At 48.3% G+C, this 24,699-nt stretch overlaps 1 protein-coding gene across 1 annotated transcript in view; it reads right to left on the bottom strand.

Annotated features, from left to right (window-relative positions):
* Window positions 1-12,858: 12,858 nt before the first annotated feature.
* LOC142301908 (uncharacterized) overlaps window positions 12,859-24,699 on the bottom strand; it is a 33,117-nt gene continuing 21,276 nt past the window's right edge. Inside the window, exon 4 of the mRNA XM_075342953.1 lies at window positions 12,859-13,285. Coding sequence (XP_075199068.1) covers window positions 13,280-13,285 — 6 coding nt within the window. The 3' untranslated portion in view covers window positions 12,859-13,279. The remainder of the gene's footprint in view (window positions 13,286-24,699) is intronic.

The raw sequence follows: 24,699 nt of genomic DNA on the forward strand, positions 1-24,699 counted from the left end.
AGCCACCGCGGATCTGGATCCGAGCAGCCCGGCTGCTGGCACGGGGGTGGCACAAGTGCAATGCGAGAAAATCTCGCATTGCACTCTAACCAATGTTATTGAATTAGGTAGACCAGTTGGTTAGCTTTTCTCACATCCAGAATCTGGATACGAGAAAAGTAGCAGCATGCTGCGATTTTCTGCTACAGCCGTATCACTCGCACCCATTCAAGTGAATGGGTGCGAGAGATACATCGGACTGCACTCGGATGTTATCCCAGTGCAGTGCGATATACGCACAGGCTGACAATGGAGGAGATATGATTAACCCCTTCCTCTCCTCCGCAGTGCCTGCCCTCAGCTTCGCAGCCGTGACCCCATTGCAAGATCGAGTTACAGTCGCATGACACTCGCAGCAGAGCCTGAACCGGGAGTCATTAGCATATCGCATCCGATGCCATACACTCGTGTGAGTCCAGCCTTAAACTAATACTTTGTTGAAGTATCCTTTGCCTTTATCACAGCATTCCATCTTTTAGGGCAGGGGTCTCAAACTCGGCTGGGTAAATGGGCTGCTGATTGTAAAAAAAAAAAAAAAAAAAAAATTGGGGGGGGGGGGAAGTGTGTCACATTCTTTGCACAACAAAGTGACATTTTTAGTGATACCACATTTGTCTATTCATCTTTTAAATCACTTTTTTAACATTTTTTCTTGTTTATTCTATTTTTTAAATAGCATTTGTCGCATGGGATATGATACCGCTTTATAGCATTGGTCGTTATGGATGTGGTGATAACAAACCTGCACCTTTTTGTTTAATAGATAAACAGTGGGGAAAAAAGTATTTAGTCAGCCACCAAATGTGCAAGTTCTCCCGCTTAAAAAAAGATGAGAGAGGCCTGTAATTGACATCATTAATAGACCACAATTGTGAGAGACAAAATGAGAAAACAAATCCAGAAAATTAATCGGTCTGATTTGGCAAGATTTTATTTGCAAATTATGGTGGGAAATAAGTATTTAGTAATCTAAAAACATGCAAGATTTCTGGCTCTCACAGACCTGTAACTTCTTTAAGAGGTTCCTCTGTCCTCCACTCATTACCTGTAGTGATGGCACCTGTTTGAACTTATCAGTATAATATACACCTGTCCACAACCTCAGTCAGTCACACTCCAAACTCCACTATGGTGAAGACCAAAGAATTAGTCTAATTACCACAAAACACCTGCAAAAGCTTTCTAAGCATTTAAAATGATCCCTTAGTCTGGTTCTGTAGGCTACACATTCATGGGCAAGTTTGCTGACTTGATAGATGTCCAGAAGGCAGTCATTGACACATTCCACAAGGAGGGTAAGCCACAAAAGGTGATTGCTAAAGAAGCTGGCTGTTCACAGAGTGCCGTATCCAAGCATATTAAAGGAAGGTTGAGTGGAAGGAAAAAGTGTGGTAGGAAATGGTGCCCAAGCAATCGGGATAACCGCAGCCTTGATAGGAAGGTTAAGAAAAGGCCATTCACAAATTTGGGGGAGATTCACAAGGAGTGGACTGCTGCTGGAGTCACTGCTTCAAGAGCCAATACACACAGATGTATCCAGGACATGGGCTACAACTTTCCCATTCCTTGTGTCAAGCCACTCATGACCAATAGACAACGCCAGAAGCGTCTTACCTGGGCCAAGGAGAAAAAGAACTGGACTGTGCTCAGTGGTCCAAGGTGTTTTTTTTCAGATGAAAGTAAAGGCCCTGTCACACAGAGATAAATCTGCGGCAGATCTGTGGTTGCAGTGAAATTGTGGACAATCAGTGCCAGGTTTGTGGCTGTGTACAAATGGAACAATATGTCCATGATTTCACTACAACCACAGATCTGCCAAAGATTTATCTCTGTGTCTGACAGGGCCTTAAATGTTGCTTTTCATTTGAAAATCGTGGTCCCAGAGTCTGGAGGAAGAGTGGAGAGGCCACAATCCAAGCTGCTGAGGTCTAGTGTGAAGTTTCCACAATCAGTGATGGTTTGGGGAGCCATGTCATCTGCTGGTGTAGCTCCACTGTGTTTTATCAAGACCAAAGTCATTGCAGCTGTCTACCAGGAAATTTTAGAGCTCTTCATGCTTCCCTCTGCCAACAAGCTTTTTGGATTTGGAAATTTCATTTTCCAGCAGGATTTGGCACCTGTTCACACTGCCAAAAGTACCAATGCCTTAATTTTAATAACCACAGTATCACTGTGCTTGGTTGGCCAGCAAACTCGCCTGACCTAAACCCTATAGAAAATCTATGGAGTATTGACAAGATGAATATGAGAGTCACCAGACCCAACAATGCAGACAAGCTGAAGGCTGCTATCAAAGCAACCTGGGCTTCCATAACACCTCAACAGTGCCATAGGCTGATCGCCTCCATGCCACGCCGCATTCATGCAAAAGGAGCCCCGACCAAGTATTGAGGCATTTACATATTATTTTCAGTAGGCGCCAACATTTGAGTGTAACATAATTTTTTTCAGTTGGTCTTATATAATATTTTAACTTTCTGACATAGAGACTTTTGGGCTTTCATTGGCTGTAAGCCATAATCAACATTAACAGAAATGAACATGAAATTGATCCCTCTGTGTGTAATGACTATATAATATATAGGAATAGATCCCTCTGTGTGTAATTAGTCTAATATATGCGTTTCTCTTTTTGTATTGAATTACTGAAATAAATTACATTTTTTGATATTCTAATTTATGGAGATGCTCTGGTGTATATATAGGACTACAACCTGACGACACCGAAGTGCAGTCTGATTTACACAGACAAGACTGAAATGGAGAATTTTTTTTATCCTCAGTCTCAGAGAACATTGGATCATCCTCATCAGCATAATCAGACTGATTTTTTGGGTTCAGAGAAAGCCGTGGTGTGACCCCAGCCTCAAAGTAACACAAAAATGACAAGACGACCAGTCAAGAAAGGTGCAAATTCTTCAGGTTTATTTATAAATCAACCAAAATAAATCATCTCCTCTTCCTACAAGCTATAATTATATACACCCCATATTCCTGAGTGACACCAAATGACTGGAAGTAAAAAGGATTTGTTAAAAAAAAAAAAAAATTTCATTGGTAATAGTTTAAACAGCATAGCAACCCCCCCCCCCTCCAAAAAACAAACAAAAAAAAAACAAAACAAAACCCCCCCCGAAAGATATATATTTCCCCAAACATTTTCAGGAAGAACAGAAATGGCACAACATATTTTCAGAAAAGGTGCTCTGGGATTAGAGGCGCGTTCCTCTATGCTTACTGCAGTGCAATCATATCATTTAAACAGATTTTTTTTTTTCCCTTTCAAAAAGCGTAAAAGCGTTTGGTGAATACATGAACTGGAGCGTTATTATTCCCTGAGTCAATTCGCTGCCCCTTTCACCTCAACAAAGAAGGTGGCGGCCATTTTGTAGCTCATAACATTTCACTGGGGCTTGAAATACAGGGATGTTGTCGCCCATAGCAACAAGATTCTAGATTTACACAGGTGAGAAAGTGAAACTGGTCAACTGATTGGCTGTTATGGGCATTTCCCTCCCGTTGTGTGCCACAAAATGTCCACCTGTATGGTGTTCACGTTACAGGCAGCTACTGTAAAATCCTAGATACTAAATAACAAAATCAAATAGAATTTGGAAGAGGATAAAAAAAAGTCACTTAAAACAAAAAAAAAAAAAAAAAAAAAAAGTAGAAACACCAATAAGACGTTAAACAGAAATGTCTGACACCAACAACAATTTTTGTGACTGGGAACGTGCCCAAGATTTCTTGCCATGGATGTACCACAGAAAACATGCCGCTGCTGTTGGGGCTCGTGCAGGTGGTCATATTTTCGTTCCAAGTGCAACGAGACAACACCATAGAATTGCACTCAGACCAATGTTATTCTATAGGGACATAGACATGTCCGATCTCTTCCACAATGAGATATAGCGTGGCACTTCTGGTACTAAGAGGTGCTTCGGTAGGTTCTAAACCCGAAATTAGAAATCCGAGCACTCCCAATTACGTGAAAATTGCTTTTATTTTACAATGCGGTGAATCCAGTTATGGGTGAAAACGTTTCGATCTCGACTCAGATCTTCATCAGTTCAACGTGCTGCCAGTTGTGAGACTGCCTGGATTAGTGGTGTGGAGGGAATATAGCGGTGTCGAATATTGACAGCAGCGATTTTGACCCAGCTATATTCCCTCCACGCTCCCAATCCTGGCAGTCTCACAAGCAGCAGCACGTTGAACTGATGAAGGTCTCAGTGAAGACAAACATTTTCCCCCATAACTGTATTGATCCCCATTGTAACAATTTTCACGTAATTGTTCTGATTTCTAATTCCTACGATCTCTACCCCCAAACAGAGTCTGTCCAAGGGGAAAATAATAAAAATAAAATCGGATCGTACTTGGAGGATATCCAAGGGCGGTCCGATTTTCATGGAGTGACACAATGGAGAAGATGGGGAACGAAAACGCCATCTTCTCTGAGAAGAATCAGACCACACCCTGATCAGTGTGTGAATAGATAAATAATCTAAATCTGACAGATTTGGCGTGACCCAAGTCTAAAGGCCCCGTCACACACAGATAAATCTTTGGCAGATCTGTGGTTGCAGTGAAATCAAGGACATATTGTCCCATTTGTACACGGCCACAAACCTGGCACTGATTGTCCACAATTTCACTGCAACCACAGATCTGCCACAGATTTATCTCTGTGTGTGACAGGGCCTTTAGTCTGGGTTATCAAATGGCGGAAGAGGTGGCATCTGTTGTTGGAGAAATGGCGGCAGCCGCATTCACATGAGTGACCGTCCACATGTCCCTGCAGTATGGCGGACAAATTCCTTCATCAGGATTGTGGGGGGTCCCAAAGGTTGGATTGCCACATACCCTAACACGAGTCTCTCACTTTACGAAATGGGAAAACCCCTAAAAAAAAAAAAAAAAAAAAGGGGGGGGGGGGGTTTGTCATCTGCCATAAGTCCATACTTTTGTAATTTGTGTAAATGCCGCTGACCTCTCAAATCTGGCAATGTCTCTCATGTGTTCCTTTTTCTCTTCGTTCTTGAGATACGGCACCCTCTTCCCAGTATATAAATCTAGTCTTGTCAGCCAAGGGGGCTGAACCTCAAAAAAAAAAACAAAAAAAAACAAAACTGAAAACAAAAATAAAAAAAAATCCACTGAGAAGAGCTGAGGACCAAGCCCAACTGGCAAACAAGACTACATTTCTATGCTGAAAAAAAAAAAAAAAAAAAAAAAAAGGCCACATCTCAGGAACTGAGAAGCGCAGTAACCAAAGAAAATTCAGAACAGAAAAGCAACAGTCTTCTACTAACCACCGGCGTGGAGCTGCCCTCCGTAGCACAGACGGGATTATCGTAGCTATTGTTAGGTTATGTGTCCACGATCATAGCTTTTTGGACACAGCATGGTTCAGCTGCGTCCAAAATGCTGTGTTGTACAGTACAAGCACAGTGGATGGGATTTCTAGAAATCCTGTGCCCACTGTGCGTGTACTGCCCACGGTGAAAACTGACCTGCAGTGCAGCTTCCTGAGACATAGCATGTCAATTGTTTGCTGTGGAATTGTAAGCGTTCTCCGCAGGAAGAACAAAGAAAAAGACCGCAACTGCCCCAGCCTGGAACGTGGAGGAGAGTCGCGACCCCGCAGATCAGGAACTGCCGCGTACAGGATGCAGCAGGTTCTGATCGTGGGCATGTCCCCATAGTGTAGTTTATACAGATTACAGTCTTAGAATTCTGTGTGCTGCACTAAACCCATTTGTTATAATGCAAAAAAGTATTTTAGGACAAATAGCCATTTTAGGACAATGAATAGGTACGGTATAATGACAGCTTTTTCTTTTCCTGAAGAGTGAAGTGGTTTTTGCAGCATTTTTTTTCTCACATTGCCCATTGGCTGGACAGTGTTGAGTTTGTTGCAGATTGTATGTAGACTCTGCCTCCCTGAAATGAAAAGGTCCCTTTAACCCCCCCCCCCCCAACATATTTCAAAATTGAAGCAGAAAAATACCCCCCCAAAAATTTTTTTGCTGTAAATAGAACAATGAATTTTCCATTGAAGAACAAAAAAAAAAAAATAGGAAGAGTACACAAAGCATTTTTGAGTGAGTTTTTGGAGCAGATGAGTTTTGAGGGCCTCCTAGAAAAAAAAAAAAAAAAAACCCAAAAAACAAAACCTCCATGTGAACCTAGGCACTTACATTTAAGCTAATCCGAGACCAACATAATGTAGGGGCAGAGATTCTGATTCTAGCAAGTGTCACTTATGGGGCTAATTGATGTTAATTTGACAAAATCATTGTTTTATCCACAGGAAGTTATCACTAAAGGACTAGTAAGTCGGCTGCCATGTAACCTCTATATTAATTTGCTCTATATTACCCCGCCTACACCACTGATTGACAGCTTTCTGCCTATGCACAGTGTACACAGCTGCCAATCAGGGCAGGTTTATACAGAGCTCAGCATTCAGAAAACTGGAATATCAGCAGCAGATAAAACAGGGATTTTATCAAAACTACAGAGAGCAGCCCAGTAAGTGATCTATTTCTGGAGTCAGGGTCTCTGCTTCTACTTCATTCTGCTCTCAGATGAGGCAAGGCAAAGCCTGGTGACAGATTAAAACAATAATGTTTCCTCAAGTGTTTAAGGCCTATGTGTCTGATTAGTGTTGGCCCGATTAGTGGTAGCCATATGCGTATCTGGCCTCCCATAACCAGCAGAGATGTGGTCGAGCATGCATAGTCACAATACATGGGATATATGGAGCAATAACCCTCCATACTGTCCTGGCAGGTGTCAAGGATGCCCTTTTTACAAGACAACCACTTCATCTGGAGTCCAAGGGGCAAACTGAACAGGTCCACTGGGCAGGAACAAACGGACGCCCTAACCTACCCTCCAAGGGGGTGTCTGACACATCCATGGGGCCAACCTTCATCAGGGGCAGTCATAATACAGCTATAAGGTGTGCCTGTCTATAATGTAGGGGCGTTATAAGGTGCAGTGATGTCTTCTGAAAACGAAATGTGCGAAGAAGGGAATTTTGTTTACTTACCGTAAATTCCTTTTCTTCTAGCTCCAATTGGGAGACCCAGACAATTGGGTGTATAGCTATTGCCTCCGGAGGCCACACAAAGTATTACACTTAAAAGTGTAAGGCCCCTCCCCTTCTGGCTATACACCCCCAGTGGGATCACTGGCTCACCAGTTTTAGTGCCAAAGCAAGAAGGAGGAAAGCCAATAACTGGTTTAAAGACCAATTCAATCCGAGGAAACATCGGAGAACTGAACCATACCACATGAACAACATGTGTACCCGAAAAAACAGAAAAACCCCGAGAAAACAGGGCGGGTGCTGGGTCTCCCAATTGGAGCTAGAAGAAAAGGAATTTACGGTAAGTAAACAAAATTCCCTTCTTCTTTGTCGCTCCATTGGGAGACCCAGACAATTGGGATGTCCAAAAGCAATCCCTGGGTGGGTAAAAGAATACCTCATGATAGGGCCGTCAAACGGCCCTCTCCTACAGGTGGCCAACCGCCGCCTGAATGACTTATCTACCTAGGCTGGCGTCTGCCGAAGCGTAGGTATGCATCTGATAATGCCTGGTAAAAGTAAGTAGACTCGACCAGGTGGGTGCCTGACACACCTGCTGAGCCGTAGCCTGGTGCCGTAATGCCCAGGATGCACCCACGGCTCTGGTAGAATGGGCCTTCAGCCTTGAGAGAACCAGAAGCCCAGTAGAACTGTAGGTTTCAAGAATTGGTTCCTCGATCCCCCGAGCCAGGGTGGATTCAGAAGCTTGCGACTGTTTACGCCGACCAGCGACAAGGACAAAGAGTGCATCCGGGTGGCGCAGGAGCGCCATGCGGGAAGTAGAACCTGAGTGCTCTCACCAGAACCAACAGATGCAAATCCTTCTGAAATTGATGGACTGGACGAGGACACAAAGAAGGTGAGGTGATATCCTGATTGATATGAAAGTGGGATACCACCTTAGGGAGAAATTCCGGAATCGGACGCAGAACTACCCTGTCCTGGTGAAGGACCAGGAAGGGAGATTTGTATGAGAGCGTTGCTAGCTCGGAAACTTTCCTAAGAGACGAGACCGTTACTAGAAGGCCACTTCCCGAGAAAAGCGGGAAGGGAGACCTCTTTCAAAGGCTCGAAAGGCGGCATCTGGAGAGCAATTAGAACCTTGTTCAGATCCCAGGGCTCTAACGGCCGCCTGTACGGAGTACTGAGAAGACAAACTCCCCGTAGGAACGTGCGTACCTGAGGAAGTCGTCTCTGAAAAAATACAGATAGCGCTGAGACTTGTCCCTAAAGGGAACTGAGCGACAATCCTTTTTCCAACCTAGATTGCAGGAAGGAAGGAAACATAGACGATGCAACCGGCCAGGGAGAAACACCCTGCGCCGAGCACCGAGATAAGAATATCTTCCACGTCCTGTGGTCAATCTTGGCGGACGTTGGTATGCTAGCCTGTCTCATGGTGGCAACCACGTCCTGAGGTAATCCTGACGACACTAGGTTCCAGGACTCAAAGCCACACCATCAGGTTGAGGGCCGTAGAATTCAAATGGAAGAATGGCCCTTGAGACAGCCAGTCTGATTGGTCTGGTAGTGCCCCCGGTTAGCCTACCGTGAGGCACCACAGAACCGGGAACCACAACATCCTCGGCCAATCTGTAGCGACGAGGATGGCGCGGCCGCAGTCGGTCCTGATCTAACGCAGCACTCTGGGCAACAATGCCAGAGGTGGCACATAAGGTAGCTGGAACTGCGACCAATGCTGAACTAAGGCGTCTGCCGCCAGAGCTCGATGATTGTGAAACCGTGCCATGAAGCTGGCACATTGTTGTTGTGCCGTGACGCCATTAGATCGACGTCCGGCCTCTGTCAGCGGCGCCAGATCTCCTGAAACCCGTCCGGGTGAAGAGACCATACCCTTTCGGCCACACCCCGGCGACTTAGGAAGTCAGCTTCCTAGTTTTCCACGCCTGGGATGTGAACTGTAGATATGGTGGATGCCGCGTCTTCCACCCACATCAGAACCTGCCGGACTTCCTGGAAGGCTTGCCGGTTGCGCGTTCTTCCTTGGTGGTTGATGTATGCCACCGCTGTGGAGTTGTCCGACTGAAGTCGGATTTGCTTGCTTTCCAGCTGCTGTTGGAAGGTTTGTAGGGCAAGATACACTGCTCTGTGTTCAAGAACATTGATCTGAAGGGTGGACTCTTGCTGAGTCCACGTACCCTGAGCGCTGTGGTGGAGAAAAACTGCTCCCCACCCTGATAGACTCGCGTCTGTCGTAACTATCGCCCAGGATGGGGATAGGAAGGACCTTCTTTTTGACCATGAGGTGGGAAGAAGCCACCACCGTAGAGATTCCTTGGCCGCCTGAGAAAGAAAGACGACTCTGTTGAGGGAGGTCGACTCCCCGTCCCATTGGCGGAGAATGTCACATTGTAGTGGACGCAGATGAAACTGCGCGAAAAGAACTGCCTCCATTGCTACCATCTTACGTAGGAAGTGCATGAGGCGTCTTAATGTGTGCGACTGGTTCTTAAAGAAGAGATTGCAGCCCGTAGTGAATGCTGTTTGTCTAGCGGAAGCTTCACTATCGCTGAGAGAGTATGAAACTCCATGCCTAGATATGTTAGCGATAGGGTCGGGGTCGGATCTGACTTTAAAAAGTTGATGATCCACCCAAAACTCTAGAGAGTCTCCAGCGCAACGTTCGGGCAGTGTCGGCATGTTTCCTAAGAGAGTGCCTTGACAAGTAGATCGCCTAAATATGGGATCACAGAGTGACCCTGAGAGTGCAGGACTGTGACTACTGCTGCCCTGACCTTGGCGAAGACCAGTGGGACTGTCGCTAGCCGGAAGGTAGAGCTACGAACAGAAGGTGTTCGTCTCCTATAACGAAGCGTAGAAACGCTAGTGCTCTGGATCAATCGGCACGTGTGGATAAGCATCCTTGATGCCTAATGATGCTAGGAAATCTCCTTGGGACATTGAGGCGATGACATGGCGGAGGGATTCCATCCGGAACCGCCTGGTGTCCACGAGCTTGCTGAGCAGTTTTAGATCCAGAACGGGACGGAACGGCCCGTTCTTATAGGCACCGCAAATAATTTGGGGTAAAAACCGTGACCTTGTTCCTGAAGAGGAACGAGGGTCATCATTCTTTCTGCCTATAGAGTGCACCCTGTTTGCAGAAGAGCAGCGGCTCGGCCGGGAGGTGGAGAAGTTCTGAAGAATCGAGTTGGAGGACGAGAAGTGAGCTCTATCCTGTACCCGTGAGACAGAATGTCTCACATCCAACGGTCATTGACCTATGGCAGCTAAATATCGCCAAGGCGGGAGAGCCTGCTACCGACCGAGGATGCGGAGAGAGGAGGCCGCAAGTCATGAGGAAGCCGCCTTGGAAGCGGGTTTTCAGACTGTCTCCTTTTTTGGGCGTGACTGAGCCCGCCAAGAATCTGAGCTCCTCTGATCCTTTTGAGTCCACATTGGACGAGGAAAAATGGGACCTGCCCGAGCCTCGAAAAGACCGAAACCCCGACTGCCTCCTGCTCTGTTGGGGTTTGTTGTGCCCGGGCTGAGGAAAGGATGAATCCTTACCCCTGGACTGTTTAATGGTTACATCCAAACGCTCACCAAACAGTCGGTCAGCAGAAAAAGGCAACTGGTTAAGCAACCTTTTTTGGAAGCAGAATCTGCCTTCCATTCACTTAACGAGCAGACCAGGCTCTGCTTAAAAACACGGAGTAGCGGAGGCTACTGCCGCACGGTTCGCAGAGTCTAGGGCAACCTGAATCGCGTAAGAAACAAATGCAGACATTTGAGAGGTTAAGGATGCCACCTGCGGCACAGATGTACGTGTAACCGTGTCAATCTGTGTAAGACAAGCTGAAATAGCTTGGAGTGCCCCAAGGGCGAGAATGCTGGAGCCAACGGTGCGCCGACAGCCACATAGATGGATTTAGACCAGAGATCCATCTGTCTGTCAGTGGCATCTTTAAGTGCAGCTCCATCTCCCACTGCAACTATGGATCTAGCTACAAGCCTGGAGATTGGAGGATGCCGCTTGGGACACTGGGTCCAGTCCTTGACCACGTCAGGGGGCAGGGATAACGTGTATCCTAAGCCGTTTGGAGAAGCGCATATCTGGATAAGTGTGGTGTTCCTGGACTGCCTGAAGCTGACTCCTCCACTGGAGGAGCTGGGTGAGAAATAACCAACATTCTATTGAAGGACGCTATAAGATTATTCACTATGGCGTCACCATTAGGTGTATCCAGATTGAGAGCGGTCTCAGGATCAGAATCCTGAGCCGCTACTTCCGCCTCATTACACAGAGAGTCCTTCTGCTAGGACCCTGATGAAACCGAGGGCCGCTCAAAGTGAGCCCGCTTAGGCTGTCTGGGACTGACGGCTGTGCAGAGCCGTGACTCTGGGATGCATGTGACATTCCCGGAGCTGTTAGTTGTTCACACTGAGGGGGGCCATGGATCAATGATTCAACAGTGCCCATGTTGTGAGAGACATGTCCGGACTGCTAGGCTTCTAGTATCATAGCCATAGTCTCAGAAAATCTGTCAGTAAATACTGCAGACACCGTCCTCATCCTCTGGCCATTAGCAGAGACTCCGGCTGAGTTGGATATAATGGGGGTCTATGTAACCTGCCGGCCGTATAGCCGTACATGCTGTACCGGCTGCATAGAAAAACATGTGGTTCTGCACCTTTGTTGTACACAGAGAATATGCTGATAACTCCTCCGCACAATCCAGGAGGGTATATACAACGTGCGACCAAACAGTGCAATGTATATAGTACAAGCATATCTATAAGTGCACTTCTGCACTAGTGGGGTTAGCACCACAGGTGCTGCTGAACGCCTGTTGCAGCGATTGTGTGACTATCAGAATGCCAGGGTCTTCCACACTTGTCTCTGTATCGTACAGAAACTGACACTAATGGCTGCCGGCGTCCTGTGTAGACAAGGAAGCCGTGGGCGTGCCTGAGAAAGTGCGGGAATCCGGTTTCACAGTGCACACAGTGAGAGGGGTGGAGTATGCAAAACATACTCCAGCTCTCAGCGCTGCTGTGCTATGCAGCGTCACGCCCCTACCCTGACTGTCAGGCCTGTGGGCGGTAACGAAGGGAGACTAGGCCCAGAAGCCGGGGACTCGAGTTAATAAGCGCGGCCGGCATATCAGTGCTGGCCGGCGCGGAAGTCCCCGGCGCACCACAAATCCCAGCGGCGCCTTAAATAAAAACGGCAGCGGCGGATAGCGCGGTAGTCACCCAATACACTAACACACCCAGCAACGCTGTGGTGTGCGATGGCACTAGTGCGGACAGCGCCGCTGTCCCTGGCGCACTAACACACCCAGCAGTGCTGCCGTGTGTCTGTGCGGTCCCCACAGGGACACCGAGTACCTCCATGTAGCAGGGCCATGTCCCTGAAGATACTCCGCTCCAAGTCCAGCAGATACCAGGGGCTGTGGATGGAGCACGGTCTCAGTGCCTGGAGACCGATAGAATCCCACTTCACCCAGAGCCCTGTAAAAAGGGATGGGGAAGGAAGCAGCATGTGGGCTCCAGCCTCCGTACCCGCAATGGGTACCTCAACCTTAACAAACACCTCCGACATGAAGTGGGGTGAGAAGGGAGCATGCTGGGAGCCCTGTATGGGCCCTCTTTTCTTCCATCCGACATAGTCAGCAGCTGCTGCTGACTAAACAGTGGAGCTATGCGTGGATGTGTTGCCTCCTTCGCACAAAGCACAAAACTGGTGAGCCAGTGATCCCACTGGGGGTGTATAGCCAGAAGGGGAGGGGCCTTACACTTTTAAGTGTAATACTTTGTGTGGCCTCCGGAGGCAATAGCTATACACCCAATTGTCTGGGTCTCCCAATAGAGCGACAAAGAAAACAGTGTAAATACGTAAAAACAATACAAAGAGCTACATGACAGCATTAGATCATCAGATAAATCATGTATAAAGAATATTTCTATTTTTTTTTTCTAGAAGTGCATTTTCTCCCTCAGGTCCCAATCACCAGTGAAATCCAAGCCTTCATTCATTCCTTCTGTCAGCCGGTGTAAGATTGTATATGGTTCCTGCGATTGCTGGTGTATATCGGTGGCGGGTTTGATGGAAGCTCAGACAATTCGGCGTGGCAACATCCTGGCTGACATATTGTACTGACGACAGAAGATGGATCAAATCTGAAAAAAAAAAAAAAAAAAAGGAGAAACGTAAATTTTATTTATGCGTCAAGTCTCAAGATGGAATATCGTTAGTGATGAGCAAATGTATTCGTCACTATTCGCAGAATAGTACGGTACTCGGGCTATTCGATATATAGCAAGTAATGGTGTATTCTCTTCGCTTTATTTGTATGTCCCGCCCAGCCGTTTTGGCGCCTGATTTGCAGCCAATAAACATGCTGGGCTTCTTAACCAATCACAGTAATGCCGCAGCCATCTTTGTTGTGGCATTGCTGTGATTGGCTGGCTGCTCAGAGTCATAGGGGTACTTTGCACACTACGACATCGCTAGCCAATTGTAGCGATGCCGAGAGCGATAGTCTCCGCCCCCGTCGCAGCTGCGATATCTTGTGATAGCTGCCGTAGCGAACATTATCGCTACGGCAGCTTCACATGCACTCACTTGCCCTGCGACCCGCCTCCTTCCTAAGGGGGTGGGTTGTGCCGCGTCACACGGCAGGCGGCCAATAGAAGAAGAGGAGGGGCGGAGATGAGCCGGACGTAAACATCCCGCCCACCTTCTTCCTTCCTCATTGCAGCTGGGATGCAGGTAAGGTGATGTTCCTCGCTCCTGCGGCTTCATACACAGCGATGTGTGCTGCCGCAGGAACGAGGAACATCGTAACATCGGTCCTTCCGAAATTATGGAAATGACCGAAACTACACCGATCATACGGTTTCGACGGTTGAGCGCTCGTTAATCGTAGTAAAAAGGATTCACATACTCCGATGTCGACAGCGACGCCGGATGTGCATCACTTTCGATTTGACCCCACCAACATCGCACCTGCGATGTCGTAGTGTGCAAAGTACCCCATAGGGTCTATAACAGACCTTCCGCCACTATTTTGTGCACATTGCATCCAGAGCCTGTTCTATGTATCAGCGTAGGGATAGAGCGTGCAGCTGCTAGGGAGAGTGTGGGCCTCTTAACACAAAAAGCCCTTTTCAGGGCCTGCAGCACAGCCAGTGCAGCGATCGGAGGGACAGATTTCCAAGTAGGGAGAGTGTTTAAAGCAGTGTGTATCAATACCTCCATAGTACTGTCTAGAAACCAGAATACAATAAGTCTTTTAAAAGCTGATAGCACTGAACAGTCACAGCAGGGAGGGAGAGATTGTGGATTAGGTAGGGAATCCGGACCTGTTTCCAGAATATTAAGGGTTTCACAGCCTGACATCTGCAAAGACAGCAAAACCCAAAATGACAAACAAGGCAGTTCTTAAGGGATAGGGGAATGGACTTCGTGTGGTCAGTGGTGGGCGACAAGGCACTGAGTCTGTCAGGTCAGAAGAAGCTTGATGCATCCACTATGTTCCTTGCCAAATTTCCCGGTCTGGAACGTAAACATGTGTGGAAGCCAGAAGAGAAAGAGCAGATTCTGTCTTGGATTGCAGACAAGGCCTCTTCGCATTTGTCAAGCAGGAACCAATCTTCCACAACAATACAGTCTGCTGTGGATACACAGAAGGTTGGCCAAATCCAGTCCTTAACCTGGTCCTCCTTCCTCCCCCATCATCAGTCACAGGAGACATAGGACCCAAAGCTTGGTCACTCTGGGGATCCATTTTGTACATATCCTTTAGTTGGTTCTGGCCTCTCGCCGCGCAGCATTGAAGAGGGACGTGAGGAGGTGGTGTGCATTGATCCGCAAATATTTGAGGACCTACGGCCAGAAGAAAGCCACTTTGAGGAACATGATTTACTGTCTCCAGAGGTGGAGGCTGATGATGATGATGATGAGACACAGTTGCCAACAGGTCAGCCTACAATCTCACGTGGGAAGGTGGATGAGGTGATCGATGAGTCCATTGATCCGACCTGGACCGTTGACATGCATACTCAGCACAGCAACACAGAGGAAGATGGATATGTAGCACCAACACAGGCACCAAGCGGCACTGGTTTGCCCAGAGTGAGAACTGGATGAACTGTTCCCAAGAGCACCCCCACTGTGGCCCAAATCAGGAAAAGGGGGCGTTCAGTTGCTGTCTGGAATTTTTTTTTATGAACGTCTTTCAGAGAAAAACATTGTAGTTTGTAGTATCTGCCATACCAAATTGAGCAGAGGCCAGGGCAAACGCAACCGGAGCACCACTAGTATGCAGAACCACATGGCAGCCAAGCACCCCAGTAGGTCGGCCAAAACACCAGGGTACCAAATTTGTATCTGCGTGTCAAAGCACTGCCATCTCGCCTGTGCTACGTCTTTCACAATCTGCTGTCCAGGAAGCAGGTGTTCATACATCCTGCCCACAAGGTGGAATTGCACAAACACAGCAAACATCAACCACATCCACTTCCTTGTTCCAGGGAAGCGTCCATGCCCGAGATATTGGAATGGCAGCGTAAATACCTAGCCACGCACCCACAGGCACAAAACCCAAACTCGCACATTGCTTAATTTCTAGCCGTGAAGATATTGCTGTTTAGGCTTGCAGGAAACAGTGTTTCCGTGATCTCTTGGCTGTTGCTGCTCCTCGTTACAGTATTCCCAGCAGTCACTATGTCACCCGTTGTGCCGTCCCTGTGTTACACAAGCACGTGTTAAATAATCTCAACTGTGCTCTGACCAACGCCGTAACCGGGAAGGTCCACCCAACAACAGACACGTGGACAAGCTGTTGTGGACAGGGACGACACATATCTGTCACGGCACACTGGGTGAACCTGGTGGCGGCTGGGACAAACTGTAACATCACACATCCTACCCACGCCATATGCCACTTCCTGTCTCCTCCTCTTCCTCATCCTCTGCTGAATTACCCTCCCCATCACTGCCAAGCTGGGAGCGGTGCAGCAGCACATCGGCAAAGCAGCAACATGCTCTGCTGAAGCAGATCTGTTTAGGGCACAAACCACACTGCAGCAGAGCTGTGGCAAGGTATAAAGGAGCTGATCGATCAGTGGCTCTTCCCATTGCACCGCCAACCCGGTCTGGTCGTTTGCGACAATGGGAGTTACCTGGTGGAGGAGTTATAGGTCAGCAAGCTGGTACACGTGCCATGCATGGCTCACATGTTGAGCCTAGTTCAGAAATTTATGACAACATACCCGACTTCCCGTAGCTACTTGAGAAGGTGCGCCGTATTAGTGCCCATTTCCCCCATTCCTCTACCGCTTTTGCTGGTCTTACAGCGTTGCAAAAGCGCTTTAATTTGCCACGCCACCGACTCGTGCGACCTGCCCACGTGGTTGAACTTTACATTCTACTGCCGGGACCTGGCTCTCACTGCCCACAGCGGTGCTCGCGCCGCTCCCGTTAGTTAAACGTCCTAAATGCTGCAACCAGAGCGTTCAGGAGGCGGAGAGAGGAATCGCTTACCTCTCCTTAGCAATGGGGTCCTTGTAATGCGATCACAGGGACCCGAGCTCTACTATAGTAACCCTGATTCGCCACCCAGGGTTACTGAGCTTCGGAGAGCCTCACACACCATTTTCCAGTCTCACATCCTCCATCCCACTTTGCTTTATAAATTGGTAATGATCATGTCAGTGTAGCTCAGAGTATATTGTTACCCATTTTACACTGGTGATAGGGTGAATATGATGTTTATTGTAGTACTCTCCCACACTATGCTGCGTCACTTTACAGGATTATGACGATTGATTGGTAGCAAAGCAAATTGTATATAAAACATGCAACCCAATGTAGAAAAAAAAAAGGGAGGTTATTCAACGAGGCAGAACAGATCTCTGCTTTATTCGGCATGAGAGAACAGAAAAAAAATAAGTTGCAGATTTCTGCAATTGGACTCTAAAATTGGTGCAGTGCAAGGGGGGGGGGGGAATTAGATTCCATCAGTACACAGTAGATTCTTACGGATACACTACAGTTCTGCAAAATGGGAAACTAACTAGTCCTGTAAAAGATTACCATATTTTGCGGACTATGAGACGCCATAAAATGCACCTTGGTTTTAGAGGTGGAAATAAAAAATTTAGGCAAACAAATGTGGTTATAGAGAAGGGGGGGGGGGGAGATATGCTGCTAGCACTGTGATATAAGTAATGTCACCACTCTGGGTCCCTTCCTGGTATGCGTCCCCCATCCGGGTGTATATGTCCTCAATCTTTATCCCATCCTGATATATATATATGATCCCCATTCTGGTATTATACATACACATAAAAAGAAAAAAAAAAAAGAAGGGAATTTTGTTTACTTACCGTAAATTCCTTTTCTTCTAGCTCCTATTGGGAGACCCAGACAATTGGGTGTATAGCTTCTGCCTCTGGAGGCCACACAAAGTAATTACACTTTAAAAAGTGTAACCCCTCCCCTCTGCTATACACCCTCCCGTGCCTCACGGGCCCCTCAGTTTTGGTGCCAAAGCAGGAAGGAGGAAACTTATAAATTGGTCTAAGGTAAACTCAATCCGAAGGATGTTCGGAGAACTGAACCATTAACCAAAGAACAATTGAACATGCACAACATGTGTACACAAAAGAACAACAGCCCGAAGGGAACAGGGGCGGGTGCTGGGTCTCCCAATAGGAGCTAGAAGAAAAGGAATTTACGGTAAGTAAACAAAATTCCCTTCTTCTTTGTCGCTCCATTGGGAGACCCAGACAATTAGGATGTCCAAAAGCAATCCCTGGGTGGGTAACAGAATACCTCGATAAAGAAGGGAATTTTGTTTACTTACCGTAAATTCCTTTTCTTCTAGCTCCAATTGGGAGACCCAGACAATTGGGTGTATAGCTCATGCCTCCGGAGGCCACACAAAGTATTACACTAAAAGTGTAAAGCCCCTCCCCTTCTGCCTATACACCCCCCGTGCATCACGGGTTCCTCAGTTTTAGTGCAAAAGCAAGAAGGAGGACAGCAAATAAATTGGTTTAAAGTAACTTCAATCCGAAGAATCTCGGAGAACTGAAACCATTCAACATGAACAACATGTGTACACGAAAAAACAACAGGGCGGGTGCTGGGTCTCCCAATTGGAGCTAGAAGAAAAGGAATTTACGGTAAGTAAACAAAATTCCCTTCTTCTTTGTCGCTCCATTGGGAGACCCAGACAATTGGGACGTCCCAAAGCAGTCCCTGGGTGGGTAAAATAATACCTCATAATAGAGCCGTAAAACGGCCCGTTCCTACAGGTGGGCAACCACCGCCTGAAGGACTCGTCTACCTAGGCTGGCATCCGCCGAAGCATAGGCATGCACCTGATAGTGTTTGGTGAAAGTGTGCAGGCTCGACCAGGTAGCTGCCTGGCACACCTGCTGAGCCGTCGCCTGGTGTCGTAAAGCCCAGGACGCACCGACGGCTCTGGTAGAATGGGCCTTTAGCCCCGAGGGAACCGGAAGCCCAGAAGAACGGTAGGCTTCAAGAATTGGTTCCTTGATCCACCGAGCCAGGGTGGATTTGGAAGCCTGTAACCCCTTACGCTGACCAGCGACAAGGACAAAGAGTGCATCCGAGCGCCGCAGAGGCGCCGTACTGGAAATGTAGATTCTGAGTGCTCTCACCAGATCTAACAAATGCAAATCCCTTTCACATTGATGAACTGGATGAGGACAAAAAGAAGGCAAGGAGATATCCTGATTGAGATGAAAGGTGGATACCACCTTAGGAAGGAATTCCGGAACCGGGCGCAGCACCACCTTGTCCTGGTGAAACACCAGGAAAGGGGCTTTGCATGACAGCGCTGCTAGCTCAGACACTCTCCGAAGTGAGGTGACTGCTACTAGGAAGACCACTTTCTGCGAAAGGCGAGAAAGAGAAATATCTTTCAAAGGTTCAAAGGGTGCCTTCTGAAGGGCCAGCAGAACCCTGTTCAGATCCCAGGGTTCTAACGGCCGCCTGTAAGGAGGAACAATGTGACAAACCCCTTGCAGGAACGTGCGTACCTGAGAAAGCCTGGCAAGACGCTTCTGAAAGAACACAGAGAGCGCTGAGACTTGTCCCTTACGGGAGCCGAGCGACAAACCTTTTTCCAATCCTGATTGAAGAAAGGAAAGAAACGTGGGCAATGCAAATGGCCAGGGAGAAAATCCCTGATCAGAGCACCAAGAAAGGAATATCTTCCACGTCCTGTGGTAGATCTTGGCAGACGTTGGTTTCCTGGCCTGTCTCATAGTGGCAATGACCTCTTGAGACAACCCTGAAGACGCTAGGATCCAGGACTCAATGGCCACACAGTCAGGTTGAGGGCCGCAGAATTCAGATGGAAAAAACGGCCCTTGAGACAGCAAGTCTGGACGGTCTGGCAGTGCCCACGGTTGGCCCACCGTGAGATGCCACAGATCCGGGTACCACGACCTCCTCGGCCAGTCTGGAGCGACGAGAATGGCGTGGCGGCAGTCTGACCTGATCTTGCGTATCACTCTGGGCAACAGTGCCAGAGGTGGGAACACATAAGGGAGTTGAAACTGCGACCAATCTTGAACTAACGCATCTGCCGCCAGCGCCCTGTGATCCTGAGACCGTGCCATGAATGCCGGGACTTTGTTGTTGTGCCGAGACGCCATTAGATCGACGTCCGGCGTTCCCCAGCGGCAACAGATCTCTTGAAACACGTCCGGGTGAAGAGACCATTCCCCTGCGTCCATGCCCTGGCGACTGAGAAAGTCTGCTTCCCAGTTTTCTACGCCCGGGATGTGAACTGCGGAGATGGTGGAGGCTGTGGCTTCCGCCCACAGCAGAATCCGCCGGACCTCTTGGAATGCTTGACGACTGCGTGTGCCGCCTTGGTGGTTGATGTATGCGACCGCCGTGGCGTTGTCTGATTGTATTCGGATCTGTCTGCCCTCCAGCCACCGCTGGAACGCCTGTAGGGCTAGATACACTGCCCTTATCTCCAGAACATTGATCTGCAGGGCGGACTCCGTCGGAGTCCAGGTTCCCTGAGCCCTGTGGTGGAGGAAGACCGCTCCCCACCCTGACAGGCTCGCGTCTGTCGTGACCACAGCCCAGGATGGGGGTAGGAAGGATTTTCCCTTCGACAAAGAAGTGGGAAGAAGCCACCACTGAAGGGAGGTTTTGGCTGCTCTTGACAGGGAAACGTTCCTGTCTAGTGACGTCGACCTCTTGTCCCATTTGCGGAGAATGTCCCACTGAAGTGGACGCAGATGAAACTGCGCAAAGGGAACTGCTTCCATTGCTGCCACCATCTTCCCTAGGAAGTGCATAAGGCGTCTCAAGGAGTGTGACTGACCCCAAAGAAGAGATTGGACCCCTGTCTGTAGTGAACGCTGTTTGTCCAGCGGAAGCTTCACTATCGCTGACAGAGTATGAAACTCCATGCCGAGGTAAGTCAGGGATTGGGTCGGTGTCAATTTTGACTTTGGGAAATTGATGATCCACCCGAACCTCTGGAGAGTCTCCAGGGCAATGGTCAGGCTGTGCTGGCAAGCCACCCAGGAGGGTGCCTTGACTAGGAGATCGTCTAAGTAAGGGATCACCGAGTGGCCCTGAGAGTGTAGGACCGCCACCACTGTTGCCATGATCTTGGTGAAGACCCGTGGGGCTGTCGACAAGCCGAAAGGCAGTGCCACGAACTGAAGGTGTTCGTCCCCAATGGCGAAACGCAGGAAGCGTTGATGTTCGGGTGCGATCGGCACATGGAGATAAGCATCCTTGATGTCTATTGATGCTAGGAAGTCTCCTTGTGACATTGAGGCGATGACCGAGCGGAGAGATTCCATCCGAAACCTTCTGGTGCTGACATGCTTGTTGAGCAGTTTGAGGTCTAGAACGGGACGGAAAGATCCGTCCTTTTTTGGCACCACGAACAAGTTGGAGTAGAAGCCGTGACCATGTTCCTGAGGGGGAACGGGAATCACCACTCCTTCTGCCTTCAGAGCATTCACCGCCTGAAAAAGTGCAGCGGCCCCCTCTGGGGGCGGAGATGTTGTGAAGAAACGAGTTGGAGGACGAGAGCTGAACTCTATCCTGTAACCGTGAGACAGAATGTCTCTCACCCATCGGTCTTGGACATGTGGCCACCAGGCGTCGCAAAAGCGGGAGAGCCTGCCACCGACTGAGGATGCGGTTTGGGGAGGCCGAGAGTCATGAAGAGGCCGCCTTAGTGGCGGTGCCTCCGGCGGTCTTTTTAGGCCGTGACTTAGACCGCCATGCAGAAGGGTTCCTGTTTGACGTGGAGGAATGTGACTTGGCCGAAGGCCGAAAGGACTGAAACCTCGATTGAAACTTTCGCTGTTGAGGTTTGTTTTGTTTAGACTGGGGTAAGGACGAGTCCTTTCCCTTGGATTGTTTAATAATTTCGTCCAATTGCTCGCCAAACAAACGGTCGCCAGAAAATGGCAAACCGGTTAAGAATTTCTTGGAGGCAGAGTCTGCCTTCCATTCACGTAGCCACATGGCTCTGCGGACTGCCACCGAATTGGCGGATGCTACCGCTGAACAGCTCACCGAGTCCAGGACGGCGTTCATGGCGTAGGACGAAAAAGCCGACGCCTGAGAAGTCAGAGACACAACCTGCGGAGTAGCGGTGCGTGTGACCGCAGTAATCTCAGACAGACAAGCTGAGATAGCTTGGAGCGCCCACACTGCCGCGAATGCCGGAGCAAAAGATGCTCCTATGGCTTCATAGATGGATTTCATCCTGAGCTCTATCTGCCTGTCAGTGGCATCCTTGAGGGATGAGCCATCTGCCACTGAAACCACAGATCTGGCCGCCAGCCTAGAGACTGGAGGATCCACTTTTGGACACTGAGCCCAACCCTTCACTACTTCCGGGGGGAAGGGATAACGTGTGTCATTAAGGCGCTTAGTAAAGCGCTTGTCCGGGTATGCTCTGTGCTTCTGGACAGCATCCCTGAAATTAGAGTGATCGACAAAGGCACTCCGTGTACGTTTGGGAAACAGAAACTACTGTTTCTCCTGCTGTGAAGCCGCCTCCTCTACAGTTGGAGTTGGCGGAGAAATTTCTAGCACCTGGTTGATGGACGCTATCAGGTCATTTACTATGGCGTCCCCTTCAGGTGTATCTAGATTGAGAGCACCTTCAGGGTCTGAGCCCTGAGCTGCGCTTTCCTCTTCATCCTCTAGAGAGTCCTCATGCTGAGACCCTGAGCAGCGTGATGAAGTGGAGGAAGGTCCCCAGCGAGCCCGCTTCACCGGTCTGGGACTGCGGTCCGAGTCGGAGTCCTCACCGTGGGACCTATGTGTCACCTCAGGAGCAGATTGCTGCGCCAACTGATGGGGACCTGGGGACGAAGAACGCACAGTGCCCTGCATCTGTGTTGCTGGTCTGGACTGCAAGGCTTCTAGTATCTTAGCAGACCATTTGTCCATAGACTGAGCCATGGACTGTGAAAGCGACTCAGACAGTTTGTCAGCCAAAACTGCAAACTCTGTCCCTGTCACCTGGACAGTGGGAACCGGTGTCTCTACCTGAGCCGGGGGTCCCACTAGTGCCTGAGGCTCCGGCTGAGTGAGTGTCACAGGGGCCGAGCATTGCACACAATGAGGGTAGGCAAAATAAGCCTGTGCCTTTGTACCCTTGCTCTTTGCGGACGACATGTTGCTGTCCTCCAAGAGATAAGTAAGGGAGCACCGTGATCACTGAGGGATATGTAAATAGCCTCAAGTTAACAGTACAGCCGAACCTGTATACACAAACGATATATATTATATATATATATATATATATATATATATATATATATATATAATTATATTATATTATATTATATTATATTATATAATATATATATATATATATATATATATATATACACACAATTCGGCACTCTGGGGGGTCCAGCACCGGCTGCCTTACCAACCGCTCTGTGTGGCCACCAGATTCCCTGCCCCGGGTCTCCCTCAGCTGCAGCCAGAAGTTCTTGTGCTGAAAAAATGGCTGACGGCGTTCTAAGAGGAGGAGGGAGGCGTGGGCGTAGTCACAAAAGTGCGGGAATCTGGTGCCCCAGCGTGAGTAGTGAGGGGGGCGGAGGACAGCTCAGTGTACTCCAGCCCTCACTGTCGGCGTCATACCGACCATCCCGCCCTTTTCCTTGACTGGCAGGCCTGGGGGCGGGAGAATACTGTACTAGGCCGCAAAAGCCGGGGACTAAAGTTAAAACCGCGGCCGGCCGGCAGTGCACGGTCGGCGCGGTAGTCCCGGATCCATTCCCACGCCGCAGTCGCTGCAGCGTCTGGGCCCAAGGTGCTTTATGCGCCGTCCCAACGGGGACACAGAGTACCTGTGGATGCAGGGCCATGTCCCTGACGATACTCCGTCTCCTGTCCGGCAGATTCCCCCAGGGGCAGCGGAGGGAGACCGGTCCCAGTGTCTGGATGACCGGATAGGATCCCACTTCCCCAGAGCCCCTAAGGGATAGGGAAGGAAAGCGGCATGTGGCTCCAGCCTGTGTACCCGCAATGGGTACCTCAACCTTAACAACACCGCCGACCTGAGTGGGGTGAGAAGGGAGCATGCCGGGGGCCCCATAGGGGCCCTCTTTTCTTCCATCCGATAAAGTCAGCAGCTGCTGCTGACTAAAAACGTGGAGCTTGCGTGAATGTGTGCCTCCTTCAACACAAAGCAAAAAAACTGAGGGGCCCGTGAGGCACGGGAGGGTGTATAGCAGAGGGGAGGGGTTACACTTTTTAAAGTGTAATTACTTTGTGTGGCCTCCAGAGGCAGAAGCTATACACCCAATTGTCTGGGTCTCCCAATGGAGCGACAAAGAAAAGAATAATAATAATAATAACAATAATAATAACAATAATAATAATTTTATATATATATATATATATATATATATATATATATATATATATATATATATATATATATATATATATATATATATATATATATATATATATATATATATATATATATATATACATATATACACATGCATGCATGCATGCATACATACATATACATATATACACACACACGAAAAAGTTTGGGCACCCCTATTAATGTTAACCTTTTTTTCTTTATAACAATTTGGGTTCTTGCAGCAGCTATTTCAGTTTCATATATCTAATAACTGATGCGCTGAGTAATATTTCTGGATTGAAATGAGGTTTATTGTACTAACAGAAAATGTGCAATCTGCATTTAAACTAAATTTGACAGGTGCATAAGTATGGGCACCTCAACATAAAAATAACATAATATTTTGTAGATCCTCCTTTTGCAAAATAACAGCCTCTAGTCGCTTCCTGTAGCTTTTAATGAGTTCCTGGATGAAGGTATATTTGACCATTCCTGTTTATAAAACAATTCCAGTTCAGTTAAGTTTGATGGTCGCCAAGCATGGACAGCCGCTTCAAATCATCCCACAGATGTTCAATGATATTCAGGTCTGGGGACTGGGATGGCCATTCCAGAACATTGTAATTGTCCCTCTGCATGAATGCCTGAGTAGATTTGGAGCGGTGTTTT

This window comes from Anomaloglossus baeobatrachus, chromosome 4 (assembly GCF_048569485.1).
Source record: "Anomaloglossus baeobatrachus isolate aAnoBae1 chromosome 4, aAnoBae1.hap1, whole genome shotgun sequence".
NCBI lineage: Eukaryota > Metazoa > Chordata > Amphibia > Anura > Aromobatidae > Anomaloglossus > Anomaloglossus baeobatrachus.